The sequence below is a fragment of the Aulonocara stuartgranti genome (genome assembly GCF_965226115.1).
Source record: "Aulonocara stuartgranti genome assembly, chromosome: 19".
NCBI lineage: Eukaryota > Metazoa > Chordata > Actinopteri > Cichliformes > Cichlidae > Aulonocara > Aulonocara stuartgranti.
In genome coordinates, this window is record NC_138955.1 from 24,689,440 (window position 1) to 24,712,920 (window position 23,481).

The 23,481-nt window shown below is 40.3% G+C and overlaps 1 protein-coding gene across 6 annotated transcripts in view; it reads left to right on the plus strand.

Moving 5' to 3' along the window:
• Window positions 1-31: 31 nt before the first annotated feature.
• Window positions 32-23,481, plus strand: part of klc1a (kinesin light chain 1a) — a 43,882-nt gene continuing 20,432 nt past the window's right edge. The window contains exons 1-8 of one of the 6 annotated variants that reach the window (XM_082517239.1): window positions 32-550; window positions 6,762-6,849; window positions 7,399-7,666; window positions 8,683-8,913; window positions 9,256-9,334; window positions 15,136-15,364; window positions 16,130-16,217; window positions 20,256-20,357. In XM_082517239.1, the coding sequence (XP_082373365.1) occupies window positions 6,821-6,849; window positions 7,399-7,666; window positions 8,683-8,913; window positions 9,256-9,334; window positions 15,136-15,364; window positions 16,130-16,217; window positions 20,256-20,357 (1,026 nt within the window). In that variant the 5' untranslated portion in view covers window positions 32-550; window positions 6,762-6,820. Of the gene's footprint in view, window positions 551-5,774; window positions 5,939-6,761; window positions 6,850-7,398; window positions 7,667-8,682; window positions 8,914-9,255; window positions 9,335-15,135; window positions 15,365-16,129; window positions 16,218-20,255; window positions 20,358-23,481 lie in introns of those variants that run through there. The other 5 variants (XM_082517238.1, XM_082517242.1, XM_082517243.1 and 2 more) reach the window with 5 other exon arrangements.

The window sequence follows — 23,481 nt, forward strand, 5'->3', positions numbered from 1 at the left end:
TGAACTCGCACCACAGCTTTCCCTTTAATCTGGCCTGGATGACATCAGTGCTGCCAGAGGAGCAGGGGGGTGCCGGGTAACGCCATTTTCGCGTACTGTGCGGTTAGTCATTCAGCCAGCTACAGCACTGAGGAGCTGTCATCTCCATGGGGGACTAATGAACTTTTTATTCCGCCCCATGAAGCCCTTGTCAGGCTAGTTTGACAGAGCAGTTCCTGTCATGGAAGCAGCGGAAAATACTCGCTTCTCTTGAACGGCTGACTGAAATCGCTGTTTTGACAGATAGCTAGGTGATTAGCTATGTAGCTAGCTGGTCAACATTAACGAGGTTGATGCAGTGAAGCCCGGCGTCAGAAGGCAAAACACATCCTAGCAGACAAAGACAGTGTGAAAATTGTTTTTTTTAACTTAGTATATTTCTTACGCTTCTTTTACACTCTACACGGGCTGTCGGCCAAAAGAAAAAATCCCATTTAGAAAAGACGTGATTTAAAAGGGGAAGAGGAACATTGAAGTCGAGCTACATTGGCAACGGATGTCCCAGAGAACGGTAAGAATGGCTCCGTGTATTACTTGGAATGCTGTTAATAGCTAATAAGCCACTTGCTTCTCTTATCACGCGTTTCTTAAAGTGTCATTTACCAAAACATAGGTATGTATACTACTAACGTTATGTAGTCTTTGTAACCATTTTTTATGGAATTGTCTGCTTGTTCTGTGGTCGGTGTTTACGTTAGTTGCAGGAATTAGACATCGCAAGCACATTAACTCATTTAGAGGGCTAGGTCGGAGTTGGCCCCGAGGTTTGGTCTGTGTTACAAGAAAGTATGGTTTAACTGGTTTTTCAGGTTTAATCATTTGTACGCTATATAGCTCGGACAAAGCAGCACAAACTTACAGCGACACGGACCCGACTAAAACACGCCTGTCAGCCTGTGGAAACGAGCTTCTGTCGGCTACTGCGGTGGGATTAAATCTTGATGATGACCATTTGTCATGTGATAGTTAGCTGTATCCTTTCATTGATATTCAGAGGGGAGTCAGAGCTGTGAAAGCTGCCTGTGTTGCGCAGACAGCTTTAGGGGGACAGTGGATCTCACTGTGGTACCCACAGCTGGGAAACCAAAAAGACTGAGAAGCATCTATGGATATTTTGAGATTTGGGGCAGTTTGGGGGTATGTAGTTACACATTTTCAGTCTGCACGGAAATACACAAGCATTCTTCTCTGCCCTGCCATGTTTAACGTTTAATACACCCAAAGGTGCACTCATGACAACCTGCAGGGCCCCTCCCTAAGGGCTAAACACCCCCTTTGCTACACCTGAGGCAGCTTGTTGTCGGCCCAGATGAGTGGGTTGAGTGCTGCTGGGTAGCAATGACAGTTTTGTGTGGCTGCAGCAGATTTGATTTTAATGGCTGCAGGTTTTACTTCACTTCTGCAGATGAGCACAGCAATGAGTACAACTTTGTTATTATTTCCAGGTTCCCAGAGCTGGTTAATGGTGAGGTCTTAAAATCCCCCCAGCCAGAAATCAGGTGGTTTTCTGTTGATGAACTAATAGAAGAATTGACTGGTTATTAGCACAAAACGAGATGTGAATGAGCATACAAATAACATGACCTCACTAAAATCTTACACACCTGCATTCACATCTACTGTTGCTTACTGTGGTGTAAATTGTGCATTAATAGCTGAATTACTACACAAGCAATACTTGTTTTTCTTTCTTTTTTGTTTTTTGGCATCAATAATGATCTATGGCCAATATTTTACATAAATGCAAACCATAATGGATATTTTTTTCAAGCTTTTTTTCCTTTCTTTGCACAACATCAATTTTATGAATGGTGCCCACACCCCTCTCTCTCTCTCTCTCTCTCTCTCTCTCTCTCTCTCTGTCTGTCTTAATCAAGTAGGGTTTCAGTGGATCTAAAGATCTTTATTTGTTAGTAAAAGTGACTGTCATTTCCTTAAACCAACCTCTATGAAACTGGCACTTCCTTTTTTTCATCTATTTTAAGACCAGGGGCTGTCTGTTTTTGTGAAACATTAGTGACTCTCGTAGGATAACACTGGGTAGCACCATGTTAAGGTTGCAACCTTTTGCTGCAAGAAAAGAACAGAAAACCAAGAGCACTAATTCACCTAATATACTGTAGTGAAAAGTGAGTGATATTCCTCACAGGCCTTTGATATGAAGTTAGCTTATGGGCTATGGTAAATAACATCATGACGGCCAGATAATTATTAAGAAGGTTTTAGCATTTTATTAGCAGCAATCTCACTGAATTGGATAGTCTTTGATTTTTCTCTAAGTGGTCCTAAAATTCCTAATTTTAAACTTCCTAATCTTTTAATCTTTTAAGATTTATGTCAAGGAGATGTTCACATATCAACACTGACAGGTTTATTGAGAAGCCTGGGAGGAAGTTTCCCATTCTAAACTCAGCTGACCTCAAATATTACAGACTTAGAATTTAAAACTTTAATCCACGGAGAGTCTGCAGAAAGTCATATAATAAAATCAGCGAGTGTCTTTCTGAATCATTAATCCTTTGGGTTGCTGGAGTAAGAAGCGGTACCACTGCCGGCTCTTTGGATCACAGCATCTTAAACTGCTTCACTTATTTGAATGATACATTTTATCTCTTGCTCAGAGCTTGCACATGCAAAAGTAATTTGGCGCTCTTGTCACTGGAGTTCTTATCAGAAGTAAGAAATGGTGATGACACAGTTTAACACGTTAAGACTGCAGCAAGTGAATTCACACGATGATTTGTTTTGTTTTTTTAGACAGCAAGGTTTTCTGTTGGGTTCATTTAGAACACCACACTCTCTTTGTTGTCCTAATCTGCACCCAGGACTAAATTTGTTCATTGTTAACACCAGTCACACAGGTCATTTCCTGTTTCTCACCGGTACAATGTCATGTTGTGACTTTCCGATTTCTTAAACCCTTTTTTGGTCTCTGAAACTAACCAAATGAGCTAAGATTCACACTTAGCTAATAGCTAGTGATGTTTTGTAGAATTGAGGCCACATAAAACACAGGGATACAGCACAATATATACAACAGACTATTGTTACAGAAGCTTTAATTGATGCGTCTATTTTAATGTGAAAAGAGTCATCGATTTGGATGAAGGGTGCCCATTAGCTTATTGTTTTTGCTTTGTCAAAAGTTGAATCCTGACTTTACAGTGATTATCGTGGGTGTTTTGTTTTTTGTCCACAGCAGGCAGATAAGCACTACCTGTTCTCCAAACAATTAGAGCTGGTGGGGAAATAAAAAAGCTTAACAGCGAAAAGATAGATAGAAGTAAGACGGGAATAAAGACGAGACTACTTGGCATTCGGCTGTAAATGAGTGCTTATACTCAGAGCTAGTAAATGTATTCAGACTGGGTGGGACAGATTTGTGGTGTGTTGTGCTTTCCTTTGTCTTCAGCCAGGGAAAAGTATTGAGCTGCTGTTATTAACTACCCTATCCAGTTCTTTGAGCTATTTGTACCAGACAGACTGGTACGAGGTTCTAAACAGTAAATGTTGTTTTGTTTTTTCTCTCCTTTATTTACAGGGAACAAGTAGAAGAAATGCTGTATTATTTAAATTGTGGGTTGAGCAGTCAAACAAACAAAGCTTCAGTAAAATAGTTCAGTAAAAGAAACTTTTAGAGGCTCTTTGTTCTTCTTTTTATATTAAATAAAGCAGCTGTGCCCACACTTTGCTGACTAAGACTGTTCTTCGAGTGCTGCTTTTCTGCCGCCGGCTCCATCCTCATGCATAAAAACCTACACTTACTTTCTATTTCACTTCTCCATCGGTCCCAACCATAACTCCTTCCTCATTTTTTTCCCCCTCTATCCACTGCCACCACGTTTGTCTTCAGCATCCCCATCACCTCAGATAACCGCCTTAGCATGCTTACATAAAGAACTGCAGCGTCTCCGGGTGCTGCGCTTCAAGCAAGCTATTTACATTTCAAAAGTTGACTTTGAAAATAGTTTTCCCTGCCTTCCTCCTGTGGTGCTTTATGTGTGGAGACTGATCTAATCCCAGAGATAAAAGACTGTTGGATCTGAACAGGAAAACAATGCTTATGCTGTCACTCTCACTTCTGTATTACATGGCCTGTAGTGGTAACGGTCGCCTCTGTAGTTCTTTGTGGTTTGGGTTTCTGCTATTTATGCAAAGATTAAATGTGAAGATTAGTTTCTTAGATTTTTCAAATATGATGGCACCTAAATACAGTGGGGCAAAAAAGTATTTAGTCAGCCACCGATTGTGCAAGTTCCCCCACCTAAAATGATGACAGAGGTCAGTAATTTGCACCAGAGGTACACTTCAACTGTGAGAGACAGAATGTGAAAAAAAAATCCATGAATCCACATGGTAGGATTTGTAAAGAATTTATTCGTAAATCAGGGTGGAAAATAAGTATTTGGTCACCTCGAACAAGGAAAATCTCTGGCTCTCACAGTTGAAGTGTACCTCTGGTGCAAATTACTGACCTCTGTCATCATTTTAGGTGGGGGAACTTGCACAATCGGTGGCTGACTAAATACTTTTTTGCCCCACTGTATATTTGACTAGGGGAAAAAGCCATGTAAATATTTTACCTTAAATGTATTTTGTGGAGTTGGAGAAAGCTGGGAAGTAGTTTGGGAATTATTGGTCTGTTGTTGCAGGTTGCTTTGGCGCAACCATAGTGAGACCTTGGTTTACATTGCAGGTTATTAGCTAGTGTCGAAGTGGGTTTCAGACTTTGCCCAGGGCTGGGCTTTTGTCACTGATTTTGGTGGTCTCCGGGTCATGTCTGTGCTTTTTCCAGATGATGTGATCCCATTGACCTCATTGAGCATCAGGGTGTTTTGCAGCTGAGGGTGAATTGGCTGGGATGAAATCTGAGGCCATGGCTCACTTTCCAAACAGCTGAAAGGAGGAATTTGTGGATTAAAAATGGTGCAAAACGAGTTAATTCTTAAGGTCATTCAAGCTCACTTTTATAGATCTGGTGAGGATCTCGGTCATTTGGGAGTGGTTCAGAATAGAGCTGCTTGTCTTCTCTGAAAGGAACCAGTTAAGGTGGTTTGCACATCTAATTGGAACACCTAAATGGCTTTTAGGTGAGGCTTTTGTGCTGTGTCAAACTGGGAGGAAGTGGTGGAGAGATTATGTCTATCCAGACTCTGTATGCAGGGTGGGAGGTCAGGGCACTCTTGGTTTAGAGTGCCGCCTCTGTGACTCAGAAGTTGCAGAAAATGAATGGATTGAAGGTTCTGGGAATTTTTTTTTCTGATAAAATGACTGACATATAAGCAGTGGCCCGGTTTTCGATAAAGGGTTAAGAGAATAAAAAATGAGAAATGCCCATTTAACTTCCCAAAGCTCAAGTTTGAATATTCAGAGTTCTTCTTGTGCCTAAAACAGTAGTCGAAATTTCAGTAAATCCTTTCTGTATATTTCTTACTTTTTTCCTTCTTTAAAAAGATTTAATTCAGTTGAAAGAGCTTTTTCTGTTTCATTTTCTCTGAAATACAGTTTTTTTTGTAACTAATAGTAATACAGTTTTCAGTACAAGAAAAATCCCTGAAAGTCTGGCTTTTTATGGATCTTGCTAATAACGCATTTGAAAGCTTTTCCTGTATTTGCCAAGATAATTTCAAATGCAACCCATACTTCACCGTTCTTTTTGCCTGGAGCTGCTCTTTTCCACCTCCTTCTGCAAGCAGCTTCCTGCTTCCTGCTCAGCTGATAGGCTGCAGGGCCGGTTGCTGAGTCACATGGAGCGATCAGAGCTGCTGCCCTTCCTCGGTCTGTCTCGTCTCAACGTATTTTTTTACCTCGTTGTTTCCTCTTCTTTAAGTAAAATGTGAAATCTGCTCAGGGCAAGTCTGCAGTCTCCCTTTGACATCATAGCGGCTTTTCTACTGAGGTAGGCTCGGTCGGTTCAACTCACTGTGTCACTGCACCGTCAAAGATAAGACCAATGTTGGCTCATTCACACCCACGGGTTTTCTTTCTGTATTTTTCAATGGAACATACTTTAAAATGTAACTTCATTCAGTGTTTCTGTAATTATTCAGCTGAGACCGTGCCGTTTCAGTCGTGTGTGCTTGCAGAGATTTATTAGGCAGCTCGCTACAACTGCTGCCAAAGCGCTCAGTCATAATCCTCTTATGTGTGTGTGTGTGTGTGTGTGTGTGTGTGTGTGTGTGTGTGTGTGTGTGTGAGATGAATATATAGCAGATAAAGTCAGGAAGGAGTGCATAGTGTGTTGAGAGAGACAATAGCAGCACTATTGTTATGGGCGACTCATGAATGAGTCTGGGGTCTGTATGACTGTATTTTGCAGCTTCTGGGAATAATAGTTGTTTACATTTTATAGTAGATTTTTCTGAACTTGGATCATAGTAGATTGTCAGCTGACTAGATACGAGTGCAGTTAATAGATGACGATCATAAAAGAAAATGTGACGGCCAACATTTGTTTAAAGTGGTCAAAGTGAGTTTGTTGTGCAGCAGAAAATGTCTACAAGTTCCTCTGAGTTTTCCTGTCTGTCCCCTCTAATCTGTTATCTGTAAACCACTCACAGACCACAAACCTCAGATCCGGGTTTTACTGTCAAACAGGCACAACATTTAACTTCTTTGGTTTGGTTTAAACTTTTAATGACAGCTGAACCTAAGACCCGCTTTTTATTAAACAATCTTAAATGGTGATTCTTAAGTTTGTTTGTTTTTTGTTTTGTTTTTAGAACACTTTACAAGTGGTAATCTTCAATCATGCTCCGTCTTCTACTACAAACCTCTGCTGATGCTGCTCTCACGAGCTTTTCAAAACAGGTGCTTCAGTCAGGGCCTCTTTTCAAGGCACCTTTGTGTGTAGAGCTGAAGAAGCACAGACTTTTCCTACCAATTCCCTCAAAGTGAGCTTCCTACACCCCTGTCCCAGTAGCCGTCCAGTCAGAAACACATTGTCTGACCTTTTCATAAACCAGAGCCGTTTCTCACTTGCAGCATAATTGATTTTATGAGATGAGTCATCGTCATGAAAGGCTGTTTATTTGGCCATGAGACAAGAAAAGGTCAGAGGATTGTGACTTTGAAGAAAAAGGTTACCTGTTTGTCCTTTAACCACTATGTCACATTTCTGCTGAATCCTGTTTTCATGGTCTGCTGTTAGTTTTTTACCATGTTAAACATCTGTGACAGTCATAAGACAAGTGGATACCATCTTTACATGACAACACGCTGTTTTTAGTGTCCGTAGAAAATTCTTTTCCCTCCCTCATTAGAGCCTGTAAGGAATCTTGTGTTATGAGGACTTCCAAGACAAAATATTTTAATGCAACCTTTTTTCCTGTTATGTTAATTTATTCGCTTTCTCTGCAGGATGCGTGAGGACATGTCCACCATGGTGTGTGTGAAGGAGGAGGAGGATCCTGGGGAGAAGCTGTCCCAGGATGAGATCATTTCCCGGACCAAGCAGGTGATTCAAGGATTGGAGGCCCTGAAGCAAGAGCACCACTCCATCCTGGAGGGCCTTCTGGGCACGTTGCGCTGCCTGAAGCAGGATGAGGAGGGCGTTCTCGTGGAGGAAAAATCGCACATGATCCGCAAGTCCCTGGAGATGCTGGAACTTGGGCTCAGCGAGGCTCAAGTATGTGTGTAGAGCTTCAGTGATTGGTTAATATCACTATGGATGTTAGACTGTTCTGTTATTCATTTAGGTTGGTCTGGGCAGGAGATTCAGGCAACAAGCAATTTAATCTACATGTCTTTTAACAAAACATAATAAGAAGGCAAGCTGTTTGTGAGTGGTTACACATTTAAATCTTCCCTTTTTAAGTTTAAGGATAGTAGGTTCTCTTCTTTCTACTTTCTACTGTGTAGAAAGGACAGCAGAGGACAGCAGGTGGTTTTCACCTGGATAATTAATATCACAAGTTCAGTGAAAACAGCAAGAATCTTGCCTTTACTGAACACCATCTTTCCTTGCAATAGACACAGTAAAAGGTAAAAATATATTCAAGTCCATAGTGGATTAGATCATTAGAATTCTCTTGACACGGGAGTGTTTCTCTCTAGCTTGTAATTCTACTTTTTGTTTGGTCGATTGGGGAAAAGAACATATAGAAGCTTTAAAGCCTTGAAATTATGCAGAATATTTGCTCTCGTCATTTCACTTCACATTTCATTTCACAAGCAGTGAATGAGTCAGCGCTGATTCATTGTTGATGCTTTAGCCTTTCATCGCCATCTCCCAGCAAGCTTTGTCTAATAAATATACAATACACCGTGCACACACCCCACAGACTGAATTTTCTACCTCCAGCATTTTTGCTTGGAGTTGTGGTAAAGTGTAATTTTCCTGCTCAAACACCCCTCATCTAATTACAGCCCTCCGAGCCTTTCACCTTAGACTGTATGCTTTTACCCAAAGTGCCTCACTCTAACATTAGTGGACACACATGTAGTTGTGATGGCAAGTGCACACTTACCCCTAGATAGCTTTACTATCTACCATCCACATGGCTTTGGTGGAATTGTTTTAGTAGACAACCTTCTACTACATATATTAGTGTAAATGTTGTTATGAGAGGATAAACCCAACTGTAAATACAAAAGGGTCTGTATGATTGCAGACATTGCAACATAACCGCCACCTCTTTGCAGGTGATGATGGCGCTTTCAAACCACCTGAGCTCAGTTGAGTCTGAGAAGCAGAAGCTGAGGGTACAGGTACGGCGACTCTGCCAGGAGAACCAGTGGCTAAGGGACGAGCTGGCCGGGACACAGCAGAAACTGCAGAAGAGCGAGCAGAGCGTGGCTCAGCTGGAGGAGGAAAAGAAGCACTTGGAGTTTATGAACCAGCTGAAGAAGTACGACGAGGACTTGTCCCCCTCTGTGAGTGCTCAGGGCTTAAGAATGTGTTGCGATGCTTTTATCTAAAATATGCGTGACCATCTTATCATTGGAACCAATATTTTGGGGGGTTTTCCCCCCAAGCACCTTATCAAAAGCAGATACAATCAAAAGATGTCAGTATACACCATCTCACACGTTTTAAGTATGTGTGATCTAGACCCAAACTACAAAATGACTCTATCTGCTAATAGATTGGCAGTGTTTCTCTCGTCATTTAGAAACATTCAGCTATTTCATGAGCAATATCTCCTCCTTTTTGCTTTTGGTCCTCTCTCCCTTCACTGATCATCCTGCTTGCTCTCTTCCTCTCTCCCCTTTCAGGAAGAAAAGGATTCAGACTCTACCAAAGAGACTTTGGATGATCTCTTCCCAGATGATCAGGATGATCAAGCCCCAGGCAGTAAGTGCTGTACTTCTTCATCCTCTTTCTGCTTTGAGAGACTTTCACTCAATTTCTTGTCCTTGGACCCAAATATGAAATATAGTTTTTGGGCTTGGGATGTAGATTTCAGTGGCACACTCTTTATTAACTCCTAAATACTTTTGCAACTATAGAAAGAGAGAGCTGTGAGAGCTGTAAGTAAACTACTGTTTCCACCATATTAAAAAGTGGCATCTGAATGCTGTGACATGTAGTTTTAGTTTTTTAATCCCTGATAGACTCTACAGTTTTACCGCTGTAAAATTAAGATCGCCATGGGAACAGAGCTTTGCATCAGCAGCTGTCTTGTAATTTACTGAAGCTGAATCAGTGGATGTTTCCAGAGTCAGATAAATTGTGTAATACATGATGACAAGTTCTGGTGGTGAGCATGTTTGTGTGTCCAAGTACCACTCTCTTTCAAACATGTATGCGCCAGTTTTTTATTGCTGCCATTGTTTGTTACCAGCCTTTTGCTCACTGTTAGATGGGCTGGTCTTTTCAGTAGCTCATGATGTAAGACCACAAAGCTTTATGGCTGTAAAGCCCCATTAGTCAGGACCTAGTTGAGCCAGTGAAGTTGTGGCTCTGGATATCAAGAAAGGACTTAAAATGTAAATGTTTGTTATATCATGGTAAAAAGAGGAACCCATAAGAACTTCTCATCCATTATTTGGTAACATGTTATGTATCTTATATTACATTATTATAGTCAATTTCCAGGGGAGTTTGGTGGCGCAGTGCTTAGCAATGTTGCCTCAGAGCAATAAGACAGCAGTGGTTTGAATCCATTATCTGGCCAGAGCCTTTCATGTGGAGTTTGCATGTTGTCCCTGTGTCTGTGTAGGATGTCTCTAGGTACTCCGGCTTCCGCCCACAGTCCAAAGATAAGTAGTTACTGGGATGATTGTGTTGGCAATTTTAACTGGTAATTCTAAATGGGTCATAAGTGTGAATGTGAGGTGAAAGTCATTGTCTGTGTTAGCTCTGCTCTCTGTCCGGGGCTAGTGATAGGCTTCAGCAACCCTGAACTGGATAAGCAGAAGATGGATGGATAGTTATTTTCCAGATTAATTATTTGGACTAAATAAATGTCAAGAGGTAGTTAAAAAAAATAGGAATGGGAATTGATAAGAATTTAGCGACTCTGACGTTTGTGGATGTTCTCGTTACTCAAAGAAGTAATTTTCACAAAGAACACTTTTCTTAAAAGTGATGCACTACATTACTTAATTACTCCTGGGAGAAAGAAATTTGTTGTACTACTCATTATGTCACTTTCATGTTCTTCTGTAAAATGACCTGAAAGGGATCTTTTAGTAATTACCCTTTAAAAATATAAACCTGTAGCCAACACACCAACACAAATCTCTATCCTAATAATGACACACAGAATACTTAGCATTACACAAAGCCTCTCTCAGTAGAAGACAAAGCCAACAACACAAAGTAAAGATGACTTCAAAACGACTTTAAAATTATCGCCACTGTGATTCTACTGTAGAAACATGAACAGGTGGAATTGGAGGATACAGCCTGATTGCTCATCACTTTGTTACCTGGGCTGAGGTTGGCATTCACTCAGCTTCAGCATCACTCTGGCTTCTTGGCAAGCTTAGTGTTAGCATGCTGCCTCTGCAGATGCTTGCAAAGAGCCGAAGTTATGTTAGCAGCATTATGCAGCTGTTTCTGTCCTGGATTCAGAGCCAGTATTTTCCTCCTCCTGCACATGAACTGAAATCAGCTAGTGTGGGTGCAAATGGAACCGATAAACGAGAGTGACAATTCCAAGAAATTAGACTGACAGGAACTGGTTCTCCACTCCTATCCCTACATGTCATATTGTCTAAATTGCTGTACTGACTCAAATTTTTTTATTAATATTAATGAGATGATCTCCAAAAAATGCATTTGATGAATGCACAGTTTCCAAAACACTGGTTAAAGAGACCCCACTTCAGGGACAGTTTTAAGATTAATGAAAAACATTTGTTTTTTGCTCCCAAAGGGTTTATTTTCCATTTTTTTCCCCTTTATTGCCCCATTTGCCTCATCCTGTGTGGTATCAGTTTATCAGCCAGTCTAATTTGCTGACAGACTGGGCTGTAAACGGTTTGCCTCTTGTGCTGTGTAACTGCTGTAATCCACCGCTTAAGCTAGACTACAGATATTTACGCTGCATTCATATTCTATTTAATTTAATGAAATCTTTTACAGTAAAAGCATTTCCTTTACATGGATCGCTCACTTCATTATTGTGGTTTTGCGTATTGCCCTTGGGAGGGTGGTGATAGAGCACTTGCTGTGAGCACCACTAAATGAATTATGATGAGACAGGAGAGTTTAATGGCATGTAGCTGTGAGCGAGAAATTGGTTGGAGAACAAGGACAAGGGTAATACCAGACAGACTTTATGCATCATAAAGCTTAATAAAAATGTATGTTGAGATCAATACTCCATAATTATTAAATAATGTGTTTCTCTTTGGAGATGGTGAGATACAAATGACACTGTAAAGGGTCTATATTGAGTTGGTCAAGGAGCATGCAGTTATTGCAGTACACCTGCACCCATTCACATGTCAACACATAAATGTTGTGTATACACACCCACACATACACAAATTTCTGCTTCTGCCCACATCAGTGCTTACAGTAAATACTGTCAGGTAGCTACATTTGATGACAATGTATATACATTTAAAATGAAGAGAAAATGAAGTGCCAGATGTGCAGAAGACTGGAGCTTAGAGAAGCAGCAGCTTTAACTGCTACAGAAAAGAAATGACCTCCCATACTGTATCGAATCAAATGAAGACTAGACAATACTCTTAAGAAGTAACCAGAGTCTTTCAGGTGTGAGCTGGTAAAGGACTGAGACAGAACTGAACTCGCAGAGACGCAGTGCTTCATCGAATGCCTTTTGCACTGGCATTAATCCTCTCTCTGTATGAAACTGAGCTGCCTGAGGCTCTGCATGAGCTCAGTGGATACTGGGTTAGTGCTGGAGTAGATTAGATGTCTTTCCTTTCCAAGCTGATTCAGACTGCCTGAAAAGCTTGTGGGGTTTTGGTAAATTGCTGTCAGCAGGAAGAAGACAATGGTGATGACATTCCTGCTTTTTTAAACCACTCAGGGTCTTATGCAATGTTTTTCTGTGCTAATATTTACATTTAACTCACTTAGCGTTGACACTAAATGAGTGTCACAGCCTGAAACATATTCCAGCATATTTGTGAATGTTTGGGGCAGATTTTAACTAGAATCATGCAAAGCAGAGGTCCGGCTCCAAAAATAGAGCATCCTGCACTTTTCATAGTGCGACACAGTGACTTTTTTTCCCCCCTTTGGTAACAAGTACTCTCCAACACAGTGCTAGGGGTTATGTAAATCGGGTGGGAGTACTCTTAACAAGCATGGAAAATGACTGCCTTGTCAATCAAAGCGCTAAGCATCATCCACATATTTACAGAAGTGCACAAAAATCATGTGAATAATAAATCTTAAAATCAAAGTCAGAATCGGTAAAGAATACCAACAAACTGGGTCAACAGTAACACGTCCACATGTAACACAATTCACTGCTCACGCTTCACTTGTAGCTGAGAATCATTTACATTGATGGAGTCTCGCTTCTGCTTCCTTCTTCCAGCAAGGGTTTGTCGTGTTTTGATGATGAAGTTGTGTTTTCGGTCATTATTCAGACGTTGGCTGGTTCCAGTTTCTAAGTTTTGAGGATTTGATGCGTTTATTTGTAGTGTGTGAGTTGACTACATACCTGCTGTTTTTTGTCCGTTTCTGTTCTGCTGTCACTGCGTTACTTTCCTGTGAACAGCAGCAAAGGCAGGCTGTGGTTTGCCAGCACTTCAGAACACCTGGAATCACTTCTCTGTGGTCATTGTTATTACTGCAGTGGGCGGCTCCTACTCAAAACCTTACTGGCTTTCCTTCAGAGTAAATACAGAACTGCTTGCCTTTAATAAGAAACCCCATCAAGTGGTTTCCTGACCTCTCACACATTCATGCATTCTTAGACACTCGCATATAGAGACAGAAAGACAGACAAACAGACTATTTATCACAAGAGACATTCCAGTCATGTCCTTCTGGCCCAGTTAAATGTAGCACTCAGGAGCTGGTACTTGAGCTGTGCGTAATGGGGAAAAAGAGGACATTGTTTATGGGTGAATAAGCTTGTTTGTGTTGCACATATGTTAAAAGGCAGCCAGTTTGTGTTTGCTCTAGTCAGCATTGACCCTTTTATATCATCTTAGACACCCACTGGTTTCAAATACTTCTTTCATTTTAGAGGAAAACTGTCACATAACCAGCCTATCAGCTTTCTTTTCACACGTCATCTCCTATAGAAAACTTCTATTAAACTCCTGTTATTAATAAACCTTTGTTCTTCTGTCATCCATAGTCACAGACTCATTCAGGTTATAAAGATTCAGCCATCTGAGCCATATTAATGAAATGAATGAACTGCAGTTTACAGTATTGCTATTTATGAATGATTAATATTTATTTTATTCCATGTGATGGGATATCAAATTTGCCTAATTGTGTAATGTTGTGAACTGGAAAAAGCAGTTTCACAAAATTACACAATTGCCATCTGGCCTTCTGTGTGGAATTTGCATGATCTCCACGTGTCTGTGTGGGTTCTCTCCGGGAACTTCGGCTTCCTCCCACAGTCTACAGACATGGGGTGAGTGGGGTTAGTTTAATTGGTGACTCTAAATTGGTCGTGAATGCGAGAATGGTTATCTGTCTCTCTGTGACTAGCCGAAGTGTCTATTAGCGGCTGGTGAGGTCTGATCGACACTGTTTATTTTTACAAAACAGCTCACAAAGCCTTTTGCTGCTCAGCTGGTTGGAATAGAGTTTCTTTTCATTTGAAGCAATTCATTATCAGGGATTGTAACATCTGTAACATCCTTTTACTGAATCAGCACAACTTGAATAATAAATATCAATATATATAGCCCTTTAGAGGTGGACTTGCTAGTGTGTTTTGGATCATTGTCCTGCTGCATAACCAAAGAACACTTAAGCTTGGGTGCAAACTGATGTTAGTTTTATGCCAGATGTAACAGGACTCGCACCTTCCAAAAAGTTCACCTTTTGTCTCGTCAGCCCACAGGATATTTTCCCCAAGTCTTGGGGATCATCAGGATATTTTTTTTGGCTAATGTGAGACGAGTCTTTGTGGTGTTTTTTTTGGTCAGGAGTCAGAACTCTCCCATGGATGGCTTTTTTGCTCAGACTTTTTTTGTTTTATTGATGAATATGGGCTTTGTAATACTTTTCAAACTGATAGATGTCAGTGACTTTGTTTCTCAGGTATTTCTTTAGATTGTGGTGTGATGTGTTGCTTTTTGAGATAACTTTGTCACACAGGTTCTGTTAAGTGATTACAGGTGTGGCAGTAATCAGGGCTCGGTGTGGTTGCTGAAATTCGATTCAGCTTTCTGAAAAACAGGGTTAAAAATAATTCATTCATGATTTAACAGGATGGGACAATTTTTTTTGTTGTTGTTTGATCTGAAACATGAAAGTGTGACAAATATGTAAAATAATAAGAAATCAGGAAAGAGGAAAATGTTTTCAACTTTTTTTTCCATACCTTTTCACAGCCCCGTGTACAGTATATCACATTACTCTAAATAGGTCAGATACAAAATACCAGGTTGTACTTAACAATCATTTTCTATACAGTGCAGTGATGGGTTTTTCCTAATTAATAATTCATTTACTTTCGTATTTTTTGTCTGTAGTCCAGCCAGCCCACAGCAGCGCTGCAGCAGCTGCTGCTCAGCAGGGAGGATACGAGATTCCTGCTCGACTGAGGACCCTCCACAACCTGGTGATCCAGTATGCGTCTCAGGGCAGGTATGAGGTGGCTGTGCCTCTCTGCAAACAGGCTCTGGAAGACCTGGAAAAGACTTCAGGACACGACCACCCAGATGTGGCCACAATGCTTAATATCTTAGCCCTTGTTTACAGGTAAACTCCTGCAACATCTAATAATATGCACATGCATTTTTATGTATTTATCTTTTTCTAATGAAAGCCGGTGATGTCCTGTTTTTAAAGAGATCATGTTGCTAACTGAAGCGAGGTGGTCTATATAATGAATGAATTTCATGCTCAAAAAAAGTTTTGTTTGTAGTCTGCATTGTTTCATAAACTCCAAAATCCTCTTAGACTTAAACAGCTTTTAATGAATTCTTGTGTTTGGAAGATATCATAAAAAGCTAAGATTTTAACATTGAGATAATAACAGCACACTTTGTCACCCTCACAACACTGTGACATGTCTCTTGAAACCTTTGGCAGGGATTCTTTAAGTGTTGTGTGACTGGCTTCTTAATCAGAGCTGGATGCTTTTGTCAGAACAAGCCAAACGTAGCCTGACAAAGATTTATAGGACAGTAACGGAAGTTAATTTTCCAGCCCAACTAGACGGGAGCAAAGGAATGACGCCTAAAACCTGGACAAATGTCGCACAGGATTGTTGCCATGTTTTTCCATTTACATAAATCTAAGCCACTGAACAATCAGCTTGGGCTTTTGATTTAGTTACCTAAAACAATGAGTTGACTTGTTGTCAGTACTCTTGTGCACTGGCTGTGGGAACCACTGAAGATGGTGGCCCATTAGTTGAACTTGTCAGCATAGTTTATGTTTGTGTTCATGTGTGCTTGTCTGTTATTCTGCCCATCTCTGTGTCTGTATTTCAGTCTAACTCTGTCTGCTTTGGTCTCTCAGGGATCAGAACAAATATAAGGAGGCCGCCAACCTGCTGAATGACGCTCTGGCCATCAGGGAGAAGACACTTGGCAGGGACCATCCAGCTGTGAGTGTATTTGTTGATACATTGCATGTAGGTCTTCTGTTGTGCTCTGTATTTCTTGCTTTAGACAGGTGAATGATGTTCTTTGTTGTTTCGGTGTAATCCCGTTGATATTAATGGGGATAGATGTGTTGCACTGTTTCACAGCATGAATTATTTCCAAATGGAGGTTGTTCTTACAGTCAGCGGTGGTGAAACATGAAGACAAATATAGTCATTTGTTAAGACATTCAGGCCACATCAACAGTATTGTAGGTATAGTTGGATGTATTGATTTCCCTTCTTTGAGAGCTTAGCACCATGAGTGAAAGGTAATTGGACCAACAGGTTGGAAAACCACACAGGGTAGCATTCTCTGCTGTAGAAAGAGCTCAGTGCTTTCATGCAATGGCATTATCATTTCTGAAACTGCTTAGGACCATCAAGTTCTCCACCAAGTAAGTGGTTGCTGTCAACAACAAGACAAATTTGCTAGGTCTTTGGTTCTTCAGAATTCAGGAATACTCTCGTCTTTGCACTTAGCTTAGCTCAGAGAAGCTGCTTTAGCTCTAGCTATAAAAATATCTTCTGAAAATTTTGAGTATGTGCCAGACTAGGTGCTTGGAACAATTATGCAAATGTTACATTGTGACAGATGAGTCACAGGACTGTGGGCAGTTCAGGAGCATTACTTTCTGTTGGAGAGAAAAACTCCCTATGGATTTCAGGTTTTGTAACTTTGCAGACATTTTACTTGCATTTGGGGGAAAATATATAAACAGCACTATAGAGTTTATTCTATTGCAGTACTTTAATGTGATCTGGGCCAGTTGATGAGTTTCCCTTCAGCACATGCAGCCATAAATCCTGGAGGCCCTTCCTGATGAAACCCAAGAAGCTGTGTATCCTCACAGTCTTAAACCAAGATTTTTTTTGCGTTAGGTGAATATGTTAACTACTATACTGTGGAGCTTCAGACCGTTTTTCTGGTTCATAGAAAATATGGTTGGCCCAGTGCACTTTATTACAGTCTTTATTAGAGATGGACCGATCCGATATTACGTATCGGTATCGGTCCGATACTGACCTAAATTACTGGATCGGATATCGGAGAAAAATTAAAAATGTAATCCGATCCATTAAATATCACGAAAGCACCTCACAAAACTTGCAACACGCCGTAACTCGCCTCAGAACGTTAGCACGTCTGAGCAGTATGCATCACGTGATAGAGCGGCTGTGGCATGCGGGACCTGTCGGTGGTCTGGATAGCATGTGGAGCTTCGCTAGCTACCCGGCATTTCATCTCCGACAAAGTTATCCCCGAGAGAAGTAAAGCAAGTGTGTAAGTCCATCTCTAAATGTTTGTAAAGCATTCCTGCGTTAAGCTTAACAAGCGATATATGGAGCGACTGCCTCCTCTTGCTGCTACTTCAATCATGAAACTGATCAATGATCAGCTGATCGGCTTTTCTGTCGCGAGTCCGTGTCTCTTGTTTGCTTTTGGCCCACTTTGCACCAGAAAGAGGAAACCAGTGGATAAACAACAGCAGCACGTTTAAGCTTGATCAGCTGTTGTTAGAATTTATTTATTATTACTTTCTACTCGAGGATCTTTTTCTACGTAGCTGACGCTGGTAACTGTGCAGGGGCGGATCTAGCAAAGTTTAGCCAGGGGGGCCGATAGGGCGTTAACAGGGAAAAGGGGGCACAAAGACATACTTTTCTTTCTTATTCTCTCATTTAAAATGTCTTGTTTTTAATAATTAATTATCTGACACCCAAAGTTTTAATTTGATGTAAAATGAATAGAAGTCCATTACTGTATATAGTAACTATTAAGTCTAATATACCCTAGTAAGCTATAGTACTTTTTCCTTTGGGAAGGTACTATCTGTGCAGTCTGCAATTTTGTTGAAGAAAGCTGTTGAATCTATTTAATATTTCTTGAAAAAGAATTGATTTCTGTGCATTTTTTTTCACACTGCATCAAATTAAGGTTGATTACGTCGATTAAGCATCATGAGGTGGAGCGTGAGGGGTGGTTCCCTATTTTTTATTTATTTATTTTTGTTGTTGCTGGGAGTTGGAACCCTATTAGTTAGGTTGCTTAATATTTACGCTAAGTACTCTTTAAAATACCAGAATAGGGAGGATGGTGTAGGTTTAAGTTTATTAGATTGATCAGTATTGCTGAACTATGAAATATTCTCTTTTGCATACAGGTATAACAGAATAGCTTTAGTGTAGTTGTTGTTTTAAACTTGAGTATGAACTTATACAAAATGCAGCAAGATATTTAAAAAACAGTTTTGTTGATTAAAAAAAACACTATATCGGATTCATATCGGTATCGGCAGATATCCAAATTTATGATATCGGTATCGGTATCGGACATCTCTAGTCTTTATATTATTTATTGTAGAGCACATCTGTTTACTTCATATCACACAAATATCTCACAAAAAGCATAGCAACCTACCTCATACATTTAAAATGATACCGTAGCATGTGTTTGTCCAAGGCTGTGACAAGCAGCGTGGGTGTCATTAATAATTTACCCCGGCCTGTTCTCAGATTCTTTAACCTCTCTCTGTCAACGTGACTGTACGCATGCAGCAGGTTAACCCCAGCAGGCCTGTGTCTCCACTGTTCGGACCTTCGTCTCTCTTCACTGTGTGAAACAGAGGTTAGCCCTCTCCACGTCTTCCCCTTTTTTCCAAAGAAGAAAGTGATTTTTTTTTTTTAATTTATTTTTTTCACCCCAGTGATCCATCACCCAGACGAAATCTGACACATTACCTGATATGTGATTAAGTATAGTGATTTTTCTTCCTCTTAATCATATCATTTTTATAGAATTTCTTTTCTCTTCTTTCTGTTTTCAATGTGCGGTATTGTAAACCACTTCTAACTTTAGCCTGACAGGCAAACAATATGTTGAGGTCATGTTCTCTTTCCTAATCAGTCGTGAACTTCTGGGTAAATCATGTACCGACACACATACATAGGTCAAAGTGGACTTGGACTATGAAAACTGGCTCTTGGTTTGCCACTAAAAAGAAAGGCGACAATCTGCTGAGGTAATTGAAAAAGGCGGAGTTGTGGTTTCGACTGTAAAGAGACACAAACACCTTGATTTTGAGGTCAAAACCCCACCAACTGAAGTGTCCAGTCCCTGAGATTCCCGTTGACGCTGCTACTTTGGCTCTACATGGATCTGGCTGAGTCTGACAGGGATGTTCAGGAGACATGAGCACTATGATCTGAATCGCAGTAGTGTTCTGCTTTCTGTGGATATAATGCTAAATTTAGTCGTCAAGTCTGTGTGTCGTAATGCTTTCTGAATCTAATTATAATTAAAATAATTATGTAAGTATGTGTCTGACTTTATGACTCTTAATACAAACACAAGATTTAAAAAACATGGATGTGAAACTGTGAATTTGTCTGTAAGATTTGAAGGCTTTAGGTTAATCATCGACAGGTTTGTGATCAGACTATATAATCTGTAGCTCCTTTGCTTTAAAAAAAAAAAAAGTTCTAAATGTTCTTTTTTATATTTTCACCATTTTTGAGATTGTGACATGTGGATAAATTAAGTCTTAAAGAGCAGAAAAAAGTGTTCTCAAACTGTAGGAGTTTTGTCCCTCTCTTCCTCCCATCTTCCTGAATAAGCTCCCGTTCCTCCCATCACTTCAACCCTCTGCCCTTCCTCTCGTTTCCTCCCACTCTGCTCACATGGCTGCCAGAACTTGGTGTGAATCAGAGATCAGTGCTCACCTCAGGTCCCCTCTGCAGTCTCCCCTCACTCGTCCTGTGTGCACATGTTGGAGATTCATCACTCAGCTGATTTGGATCAAATTACAGCCCGGCATAATCACTTCCTGTTTCCCCACATCCTCTTATTCCTTGTCAATTTCTCACTCATCAGACCAATGACACCACTCTGCTGTTGTAGACTCTTGCGGTTCCACACATTGTGCAAATGAGTGAACATGTCTATGAGGCCAGGAAGAATAGAGCATTGTGGGATAATAAATGTGTTTGTGTCCCTATCAGGTTGCTGCAACTCTCAATAACCTGGCTGTCCTGTATGGGAAGAGAGGGAAGTACAAGGAAGCAGAGCCTCTGTGCAAGAGAGCGCTGGAGATCAGAGAAAAGGTGGGTACGAGGTCATCAAACACTGTGATGAGTCGATGCACTAGCGAGTACTTTCACTTATAGACAGACTTTGTGCCCCTGTACTGAAACACTTCAGACTTCACTCAGAATATTTCATTTGGAGGCAGCAGAATGAATAGTAGGAATTAAAATATTCAGACAGCCCTCAGCAACTGACCACTTGTCCCTTCAGCTTTTCATTTCAACACAGCAGATATTTACTATAACTGCAACAGATTAACTTGTTTAGAATATCTAAATTTTAAGTTTTGCACATAATTAACAACAGTATTAGCTTTTCATGTCTAGTGGCAGTCACTTGTGTTTATTGTTGGATTTAACAAACTATGGACACTATGTGACACATTTCGAGGCCTCATCATTAGTTTTTAGATACCACTGTGTTTTATTTGGGGGTGGTGACCATGTTTATGAGATGGTGAAGTGCTAAGTGTGTGAATGTGTGTGTGAATGGGTGAATGACTGAATGTAGTGTAAAGCGCTTTGGGGTCCTTAGGGACTAAGTAAAGCGCTATACAAATACAGGCCATTTACCATTTATGTTATTAGCTAACACTAGCAAGCTTGGTTAGCAAGCTGCATTTAACCGTGTTTAACATACACAGATAACTTGCTTGATGAGTGCAATAAATACTTGATTATACTCATATAAAACTGAACATAAACTTCTTGGACAGCTAATTTGTAGTTCAGCTGTAGCTGGCAGAAGTCGGGCCTTGCACACAGTGATCGGCTATGGCTGTTTGAGTTGGCATGTGTCCCCCCCCCCCAAAAAAAAGTCAACTATACTTGTTAAGAAGGATTAAAAAAAACAAAATTGATATGTTGTGATATAATAGATTTCAGGTTGGGGTATCACCAACGACTGAGGCCTCAGAGTAAAACAGCAGTTGGCCAAAATCTGGAATTAAAAAAAGAAAAGCAGCAGTGAGTCTTTGTTCTTTCCAAAAAGTGTTTTAATATATATATATTACAAAGTACATGGTAAATGGTAAATGGCCTGCATTTGTGTAGCGCTTTTCTAGTCCCTAAGGACCCCAAAGCGCTTCACACTACATTCAGTCATTCACCCATTCACACATCTACAAAAACTACATAAAACTCATAAAGTCATAAAGTCTGTTTTTTTTGTTTTGTTTTTTCCTCACTGCTTGCATAAGAAATAAACTGTAGTCAACCTCCTTTATGTAATTTCTCCTCTTTTTTTTTTAATTTTTTTTATCAGTATTCAGCCTTCGTCACAGGGCAGGCTCTTTATCCTGAGCGAACGCTACTGTTTTGCCTGTATTAATTTGATACTTACAAACGAGCCGCAGGAGACACTTTCTGTTGTTTATGCTCAGCTCTTGCCTTTGAACAAACCCACTTCTCCTTCGTCTCCTTGAGAATGCAACGTCAGCTTTGGTTAAGCCGAGGCATTTAATTTTTTTTTTTTTCTTCATGCTTCTTAAACTGAGATGATAATGCACTTGCTTAAGCCGGAGTGGTTTTGCACATGCAGGGCATTGCAAAGTGACTGCAGCAGAACTGCTGAATCAGAAGGATGTTTTTTCCCCCTCTCGTCATTCCGCCTTTTTGTAGAAACTCTGGAAAATTGTGTGTGTGTGTGTGTGTGTGTGTGTGTGTGTGTCATATCCTTTTCACTTTGCCCTCACTAATCTGTCAGGGCAAAGTAAATTGCAGTCTGTATCTGTTGAAGAAAGTTGTTGAGAAAAAGGAAATATGACTCATCTTAAAGTTTCCCTTGTGAAGTATTGAGAAAGTGTTAATACTTCTTGCTTTTAGCCTTTAGAATTATTTGAGTTCATGGCAACAGCAAAAATGTGGAATGCCAGCAGCGTTATTCTTGTAAAAGATTCAAGATAATAGAAACTTGCAGATGACAGACTGCATTTAAACAATGGATGTAGGGTCTGCTATGTAAAGTGAAGCCAGTATACAAGTGTCTTAAATATGTTGTCTTTGTAATGGTCAGCAGTATGAATCCTCTGGTTGCATAAAAAAATTCTAGTCTATGAGAAAAGTGTCCTTGGCCTCCTTCATAAGTGAGTAAGGAAACACTTTACCTGACAAGTTTATAAGCTGATCACTAGTTTCAATTTTAGTGTATATACCATTATATTCATTTTGAAAATTGGTCCCCATTATGGTAAAACAACAAGTATAAAGGAGGATATGCTTTAGGCTGGGTCTGCCTTGTAATCACCTAGTTGCTACCACATGAGCACGCAGTGTGTTGGTTTCTCAGTCATGCATACATCACATCTGGTTTCAAAACACAAAGACGGTGATTGCAAAAATGAAAACAGTGATGAAATCTTTTTTGCTTGATTGTGTTTTTTCAAACATTTAGTCTATGCTATAGTTACTCCAGTACTCGAATATCTGCAATTATAGATAACTTAGCAGATCTGCTACCTGCAAGAACTTGCAGCCTTTCCTCTTTTCCTCATATCTGACATTTTCAGTACCAAACCAGAATTTTAAGGTTCAAATTCCAAGGTTTAAGTAACTAATTTTTAATTAGAAAAGGGCGACCAGAACATGTATGTAGTGTGTTTACTTTGCCTGAAAGCTTTCAATAAGCCACAGAATTTTTGCAGAACATTTGGTGGTTGAAGGCATCAGTAGGCATGATCAGATCCTCAGCAGTTTTGTGGTGCTGATGGCAATCTGTTTTCTAGCTAATGCTGTTTACAGGAAAGCGTTCAGATGTGTTATGTGGTGCAGGAGGAGGCGATTGAGGCCAGGCCTGAGTGAATACTGTAGGTATCTCCGCTCACACAGCTCTGCACCATCCTGTGGATCAAAGACGCTGTCGGTCTCCAGCGGGGAGGGAGGGAGGGAGGGGGGGATCATCCTGCAGTTCTAAGACCTCACACAAACTTACCGAGCAGTAAACTGAAACTAGAAATCAAAACAAACTAATTGTTCACTTGTTTTCATTTACAACCATAAACGTGACACTCAGGGTGGTTTCTTTTTAACTGATCAGATCCCTTTCCCAACAACACCAGCCACCCATGTGTGTTCACTGATTCCACCCGTGCACATCCTTTTCATTTTCTTCTCTGTTTTCTTTCCTTTCATCCACCTATGATTG